Raw genomic sequence first — 8,782 nt, 5'->3', positions numbered from 1 at the left:
CCCGCCTCCGTGACCTCAAACGATTCCACAGTGTTGTTTTTCCGTCTGCTTTCCACTCCAGCAGCGACGGGAAGCGTCTGATGCAACCGACGTGTGAAACGAGCTGGAAAACACTCGGCTGTTCCTGGAAAGAGAGCCGAGCCGCTCCATCCACCATGTTCCCCGACAGGTCCTCACAGCCCAGGCCTTCCCTGCCCCGAAACGCCTGCAGGAGCTCAGGGAGGCTCCATGATGGTCCAGGTCTGTGGCCGAGCCTAAGCTAACCCCGTCATCCCCGAGCCATGAGCCGGGGAACAACTTTTCCCCGTGCAGCCCCGCGGTGACGACGGCGCTCAAACAGATGGAAACAAACAGAGAGGAAACACCAAGACACCAAGGGACTGTCAGAGGCTGCTGACAGGAGGCCTGGGGATGCTCTGATCCTCTGACTGTGTTTATTCTGGTCATTCTGAGGCGCTTTACAAAACACAAAGCCGTGGATGTAAAGTAATGCTGACCGTCGGCTCACGTTATAGAGGAAGTTCAACATTTAACTCTGAGCTACTTTGTTTGCTGCGATGATTTTTAATCCCCAATATTTAATCCCCGACTAGTTTCACACCTGGGCACCTGCTCGTTTTTATTTGCACATTTTGCAAACTGAAGCTTGAGGCATTTCCACGCCTGCCGGTTCAGGTCCCTCACTCTGAGCCCCGGTCCTTCACCTGTGCGGTGCGGTTCGTCTGGGCAGGTGTGAAGCCAGCAGGGACGCTCGGCTCGGACCAAAACAAAACTAAACAAACTCCGGAGCGGCTCGCCGGCAGCGTCAGGGTTTCTGCTACATGTAATTCATCGTGGCACACCGCCACGGCAAAATAAAAGCCGCCACACCTTCGGAATGATTTTTTTTCTTCCAGATGTTAAAACAATTTTAAAAGGATATATATACACATATATAGGCTATCTAGCCTTTTTTTGGCACAAATATATTTATTATAATCAGTTTGAAATGATAATTTAAATATCATGAAATGGTACATAACACTGCAATTAACTTTATTTTGAAAAATGAACACCGGAGTTATGATGTCCTCGCTACAGTGTAGAAACTGCAGCTATACAACTAGCTAAACTCTTCCCTGCAAATGATTGACTTGAGTCGTAGTGAGCTTTTGTTGCTGTTTACTGTGGCTCTTTTATATCATCTTACAGGTCAGAGTGAAAACTGTAACAAAACAAAATACAAAAATCATCATTTTACTCTGCAACATGTGCTTTCTTCAATGTAAATACATATAAATGAAATATTTTTTAATACAAACTAATCGAATGCTTTTCCATGTAAATATATATTTTTAACAATAACTTACATATAAAACTATGAAATTATTTACTTACGACATTGCCTCTGTGGCGTTTACAGTGTGGATTACTTTTAAGGAACACAGAAACACTGATGACTGATCTTGCTAGCTTCGTCAAGCTAAGTTAAGTGAGAACATGTAACTTCCTCAGTAAAGTAAACACATTTCAAAATAAAGGTATTTCAAAATAAAAGCATGTTCAAATCTATGCCATAAGGGTAACACAGGAGTCATCACCCACCTGTTTGCTTACTGTCTGCTGCGCTCGCAGAGGGAGAGAAAAGGGCAAGAGAAAGGTACCTATAGGCAAGATTAAATTTAATCCAGTTTTTTGTTCAAGCCTGTGAAAACGACCCTAACGTTATCGTTAATGTTTACACTGTAGGGACTAGAATTTCCGCGATCAACGACGCTGAAGCCCTCCCCCACAGTTTCAAAAAATCCTAGAGGAAACCCTGAGCGTGAACCCGAAACCGAGCGAGACCTGACCCGGCTCCCGGCTTCAGGAGGAGGCGTGCCTTTTGGGCTGAGGCAGCTCCCGTAGCTCCGCTGAGCGTTTTGGACTCTGCGATGATGAAGAAATGCCAAAGCTGCTGATGGAGCTCCATGTTGGAGACGGACCGAGCAAATAAAAACATCCAGGAGGGAAACACGTCCTTTCTCCGTCTGTCCACCAGGTGGCTTCTGTCCAACCAATCAGCTGACAGCTCCACGTGGCCTCTGCTCATATATTCTGGTTTGTTTGAATATTTTGCCGTGTGAAACCAAACCCAACCAAATGAACACAGCAAAAAAAGTACCAACAGTTCCAGTGAGACGACAGAAGGTGAATCAGTGTCAGACACAGCAGCTTCTGAAAGGATGAAATTATAAGGTACAGTAAATAATGACATCACTTCCTGCGCCCCGAGCGGACATGTGATGAAAACATGTCTGCTTGTGATGACGGCACGAGCTGACAGCCAACAGGGCGCCACCTAGAGGCTCCAGCGGTGTGAGCCTCTGGTTCTTTCTGCTGTGTCAGTGTTTCTCATCTTGTCACACAGCTCCGCCCGGCAGCAGCACGATTCCCACGATGCACTGCCTCCACGGAGAGGCGGCGCCGTCATTATCGACGATGACGAGCTGCCAAACAATGAGCCTCTCCCGGGCGCCATCTGTGCGGCTTTAAGCCCTCCGTCACGACGGCGCCGGCTCGTCACCGTGCTCCTGCAGCTTCACGCCGCCGCCGCCGCCTGGACCTGCTGCCCACGCCTCATCAGGACAGGACGGCGCTCACAGAGGCGCACAGCAGCCAGACAGGTGCAAACCACAGGAAACACGTCTAACACCCAAACTACACCTGGGCGTTTCCTGCACGGTAATATCAGCACGTCACCTGTTTGGGCCGATACTGGCTTCAACATGAAATATCGTATCGGTCTGAAATGCAAATGCCTGGCGAGGAGACGAGCTGAAATGTGAAACAGGTCAACCAGTTTTCTTATTTTGCCCAGCGTGTGTGTGTGTGTGTGTGTGTGTGTGTGTGTGTGTTTGTGCATTTTGCAAAGCATCGTGTTTTAGGTCTGCATCTGCTGGTGCGCCTTCACAATAAGAGCAGACATAATAAAATGTTAATTCTGCTCCAGGAGAGACTTGATGTCTGCAAACTCAGGTGCATGAAAAGGTGTGAGCATCACTGCAGGATGTGTCCATCTCTCCACAGTGCATATTTACATCAAACATTATCATGATACATTATACAGATATTCTGCAGATGTACTTCAGTGTACATGTAGTCCATGCAAAAGGTTCAAAGGTGAAAGGTGTGTTGTTATTTTATAGATATATGTTAATACAGTTTATTTTTTTAATCACTCTTATAGGGTATGCAAAGGCTTTTCTGTTTTTTCTATATAGTCTCTGTACTGATCCACTTTATTTATTTTGGTACCTGTGGAGTTTAATTTTTCTAAAGATACATATTTGCGATATGTATTGCAATTCTGAAGTGCTGCAATTATACAAGTATTGCAATTCGATCATAGGAATAATTCAGATTTTAGTTTTTGGACTCCTCCTCCAGTCTGATGAGGCTGTGATTCTCCCAGAGGTCACTAGAGGTCAGTTTATGCAGCGACGTCCAGCCTCAGAAAACCACATTTCATAAGAATATCTTCACTTTGCATCTGTTCAGTAATAATAAAAAAAATGGATTAAAAAATCTGAAAAAAAAAGAACTGCAATAAGTGAATCGATGGGGAAGAGGAGGAGGAAGAGGAGGAGGAGGAAGAGGAAGAAGAGGAGGAGGAAGAGGAGGAAGAAGAGGAAGAGGAAGAAGAGGAGGAGGAAGAAGAGGAGGAGGAAGAAGAGGAGGAGGAAGAGAAGGAAGAGGAAGGAAGTGGAGGAGGAAGAGGAGGAGGACGAAGAGGAAGGAAGAGGAGGAAGAGGAAGAAGAGGAGGAGGAAGAAGAGGAGGAGGAAGAGAAGGAAGAGGAAGGAAGTGGAGGAGGAAGAGGAGGAGGACGAAGAGGAAGGAAGAGGAGGAGGAAGAGGAGGAGGAGGAGGAGGAAGAGAAGGAAGAGGAGGAGGAGGAGGAGGAAGAGGAAGGAAGAGGAGGAAGAGGAGGCCCAGAGCTGGTGAACACACAGATCCTGGGTCAGTGCACGGTCTGCTGTATAACAGGGAGCGGACAGAGGATCTGCATGTGCCTCAGATGGAACAGTCAGAAAATAACTCAAGGCGTCTGATTGGCTCAGAGAGGTGTGGGCCCACCTCGACTGACAGGCCCGCCGGCCAATCAGGAGCTGCCAGCCCAGAGGAGAGGAGAGGAGAGGAGCTCCCACGTTTCTCCCTCTTCTCTCATTTCTACATTTCACTGTGGCAGCCAGGCTGACACACACACACACACACACACACACACACACACACACACACACACACACACACACACACACACACACACACACACAGTTTCAGCCTAAGCAAAGCCAGCAGGAGTTGGACTTTGTTGTTTCCAGCATCCCCGGTGTGACCGTGTGGCTGCTGAGGTCACCTGAGGTCACCTGAGGTCACATCAGCCCAGGTGAATCCAAACCATTCGGGCGCTCTGATTGGTCAGGATCAGCGACGAAACACCTCAGCAAATTCAGACCAACATCATTTCCCCGCATATTGCCGCACATTCTACGTTTCCAGTTCACATGTTAACAGACCGAGCGGATCAGGAAAACAAAAAGAGGTGATCAGGACGTCCCAGGTACGCCTTACCACCTCGATACTGAGCTTCAGATAACAGAGGAAAGAGTCCCGAGTCTTCAGGTGACCCTACATGGAGTCTAAACGGTCCTCACCTCACAGTCGCACCTTTAAATCAATAAAACACGATCACATGAAGAAAACCACACCTCTGCAGCTCGCCTTGTGGCTCCGCCCACCACCTGCCCCAACACCGCGCCGCGTTCAAACGGGCCAATCACAGTGTGAGCACACACTGACGCAGCGTTCTGATTGGATGTGTGTCATGCAGTCATTACTAGTCTGATGTTGAGTGGATGAGGTTCTGCCATTTTTTATTATTTTATGCTTTTAATGTGTGGATATTAAAGGGCTCATATTTACACCACAGCAGCCTGCGTTCAAAATAAAATAATCTCATCTGTGAGTGTGAGTGTGAGTGTGTGTGTGTGTGTGTGTGTGTGTGTGTGTGTGTGTTCACCGTCGGGACGTCCCGGCGGGGGGGCAGCAGACTCACCGGCAGGCTGGACGGCCTCTCCTGCTGGCTCAGACTCAGCTCCTCGTGGTTCGGCTTCCCAGGAGTCATAGCAGACTGTCCGCGGCTGCCGTACGCCTCCTGCGGCACCTCCTTCTCCAGGACCAGAGGGAGGGGGGGAGAGAGGGAGAGAGAGAGGGGGAGAGAGGAGGAAAGAAGAGGCAAAGGTTTGTTGCTGTCAGAAATGAAACATGCTCGCCTATTTCTCCAACACTTCTAACTGTGCTGTGATATGAGGACAGACGCCTCTCCTGTGCTCCTGCTGTCCAGGAGGTGAGGCGCTCATGACTGACATTTAGGTTTTGGGGTGAATTATCCCTTTAAATCCAGAGCTGAGCTGCTGCTCTTCAGCCCAGAGAACAGGAGCCACGAGCCGCCATGACAGGAAAAACACACCACCCTGAAACGCCCCGTGTCTTCATGTCCTGACACTAGCTGGGTTTCCATCCACCTGTTTTTATTCGCATTTTCAGAAATTGCGAAAAAAAAAAAAAAACTTGGATGGAAACGCCAGAAATTCGCAAAAAAGTTTTTGCGCCTGGAGGGGGTGGATTTCTCAGCATATCGATAAAAGAAAATGCGACTTTTTGCTGTGGAAACAGGTTTTGCAAATAAACGATGACTGGACCGGATACCACGTCACACTTCTACACTACAGGCTTATTATTAGTTATCATTATTATTATTTTTATTATTAGTCTCTTATTCCTTATTTAGGATGGTTGGGTACGAAGTTAGCGCTGCCAAAATAGTAAGCAGACTTCTCCCAGGAATCTGTCCCTGATCAGCTGTTGAGTGTCAGCTGAGTGTTTGTTGTTGTTCAGTCGACACACAGACGCTGTCTTATGATGTCATCTCACGGCGCACTCTCCTCTCAATAATCGCAAAACAAAACTAATGGAAACAGGCATAAATTTGCATTTTCTTTTGCGCATTTTGACAAAATTCGCTCAAAAATTTCGATTTATATGGATGGAAGCCCAGTCACTGTCAGACCCCACAGCTGCTCCACATCTGGATCAGCTGGGAAAACCACAAGCCTGAGCCTTTAAACTGAGACCGAGCAGCCGAGCACAGGGAAACACAGCAAACACGTTCAGAAAACGTAAAGTCAGGAAAACTGGGCGGGCGTTTCATAAGAGGGAGCGAACTACAAATCCCATCATGCACTGCGAGTCCCGCATCGCGTCCCTCCTCCCTTGCTTCCGACAGCGATTTTAAAACAGGATTCAAAACGACTTCGGAGCCGCTGCCGTTTCCATGGTAACAGCAGCGCCTCTCACTCCTGATTGGCTGGAGCTCGCTAAGGCTTATGGGTAGTGTGGTATTTTAAAATGAGATCCTAAAGCAACAGAGTCGCGCTGTTCAAACTTTATCGTTAATATTCAGATTCTCAACGGGGAAAAACTGAAGACTTAAGTATTTTTTTGTTTTGTTTGTTTTTGTTGTTGTTCAGATTAGAAACCGCTCTGTCCAGGATGGGGTAAAGTTTTATGTCGGGACACTTTCACGTCGGTTTTGTCCTTTGAAACCTGTCAATAACACGTTTTAATGTTAAAACAAAGACATTAAACTACTACAAAGTCAAATCCAAACATTTCCTCTCTCCTCCTGAATGCTGCAGATCCGCTGTCTGACGGCGGTGTTAACATGTATTTTTGGTGACATTTAAAGCGCTGGCTGGAAGTGAGAGTGTGTGTGTGAGTGTGTGTGTGTGTGTGTGTGTGTGTGTGTGTTGTCGCTGACTGAGCGGTGATTCACACTCTGTAACACACAGCATGAGGCTGACATTACGCATCACTGAACACACTGAGGATTTCTATCTGTGCATCTATCCATCATTTATATATCTGTCCATCACCATCATCACCATCACCATCACCATCACCATCATCACCATCACCATCAGCATCATCATCACCATCATCACCATCACCATCATCATCACCATCATCATCATCATCAGCCATCTGTCCACTTTGATTCACTTCCTGTTTCATGTCATCACTGCCATCCTTTCTACTAATTTAATGTTTTTGTTTTAAAGAACAAACCTCCATGTACCTTTGCTTTTAAACAGCACTAAATACTGATAATTAATATTATTTTTATAAAAGTCGTCGTCCACAAGCAGCAGTTGTTGTTTTGTTGTTAATGTGCGTCTGCAGCTGAGGGGTTTTATTACAGTTGTGGGTTTTTTTCCACTTGTTATTGCTAAAAAGGTTTTCTATTGTTCTCTCTGTTCAGTTTCAGTTTTGTTTTGTTTCCTTTCAGTTCAGTTCAGACTGTCAGTTCCAGCTCAGCAGTTTCTTTGTTTTTTTCTAATTATGAAAACCAGATGTTCGATTGAGGTGAGGACTGTTATGACTCAACTGACAAAAAAAACATGGATTAGTAACGTCCTGTCTCCTGTCTGTGCTTTTTGTGTAGTGTGTGTATGAGTGTGTGTGTGTGTGTGTGTGTGTGTCTGTGCATGTATATAATTTTTAATGCATTGCTTTTTATCTTTCTGTGAGACGGCGTGTTGTATCAATAAAGCTCGACTTACTTAATGATTTATCATCGAGTCATGAGAACCATGTAGAATCATTCATGAAGTTTTGACGCTAAACACACTTTTGTGTTTACACTTCCACACACACACACTGTGTGCACATCTGGCCAAACCACACAACCTCTGGCTGTTTGTGTCATTTAACTTTCAACAGTCGCCGTCACAGGTTTTTATGTATTTATTTTTTGAGTATTATTATTTCTATTATATTATTAGTATTTGGTTTGTTTTGTTTATGTTGTGATTATTATCATTATTATTATTATTGTTATTAGGAAGCGGGTTAATTATTGATGAATAGTGTCAGGTGAAGGTGAAGGTGGGACTTCCTCCCGCTCCCTTTTGAACGTGCAGATGACAAATTCATTTGGCTCTTTGGTTGTTGTTTGCTTTTTCTGTTTACTTTTTGTTCATGTCTTTATTTTGTTCTATGTTTATTTATTTGTTCATGTTCAAAATAAAAATAAATAAATAAATAAATAAATAAGAATAAGAAAAAAAAAAATAACAAGTTTAGTGAGGTTCTGTTTACAGTACCAGTGAATTTCCACAACTCTCGATATCCAGTTTGACATCACAGTTAAAATAATAATAATAATAATAATAATGACTTTTTAGATTGCACAGAATTTCACAGATATGAGAAAAATATGGAAGTAATAATTAGCTTTGTGGCTGCTAGCTTACAGCCTGACCTGGGTCCTTCTTAACATTATTACTGTTATTTCTTTTAACAGTGATGATACTAAAACTTCTTACCCTACTCTCTTATTTTAATACCTTCTCACTTTTTAATTTTTTACACTGTCTTTTATGTTCATATATGTTTTTATTATTATTTATTTTATGTATGTAACATCTTATTTAATGTTTTATCTTATTTGTTTTATATGTGCAGTGTTAATGTAATGTTTGATATTCTTGTCATGTATGATCTTTACTGGCTTTTAAGCACATTGAGTTTACGCCTGCCGTATGAAACGTTCTATATGAAATAAATCTGACTTTGACTTCTTCACCTCCATCTTCACTTTAATTTAATTTAATTGACGTAATGCTCCTTTAAAACCCTGTTCAGCTGCAGACAGACGTGGGTTCTCCAAACAGCTCATCATCTCCTGATGTGTGTTTTAAT

General features: G+C 44.4%; 1 protein-coding gene across 1 annotated transcript in view; it reads right to left on the bottom strand.

Annotated features, from left to right (window-relative positions):
- The window catches only part of LOC115355727 (AT-rich interactive domain-containing protein 1B-like), a 99,164-nt gene that overhangs the window by 64,138 nt on the left and 26,244 nt on the right, over positions 1-8,782 (bottom strand). Inside the window, 1 exon segment of the mRNA XM_030046589.1 lies at positions 5,076-5,186. Coding sequence (XP_029902449.1) covers positions 5,076-5,186 — 111 coding nt within the window.

The sequence above is a fragment of the Myripristis murdjan genome, chromosome 24 (genome assembly GCF_902150065.1).
Source record: "Myripristis murdjan chromosome 24, fMyrMur1.1, whole genome shotgun sequence".
Lineage (NCBI taxonomy): Eukaryota > Metazoa > Chordata > Actinopteri > Holocentriformes > Holocentridae > Myripristis > Myripristis murdjan.
The sequence above is the reverse complement of the archived record's forward strand: the minus strand, read 5'-3'. Positions and strand labels throughout refer to the sequence as shown.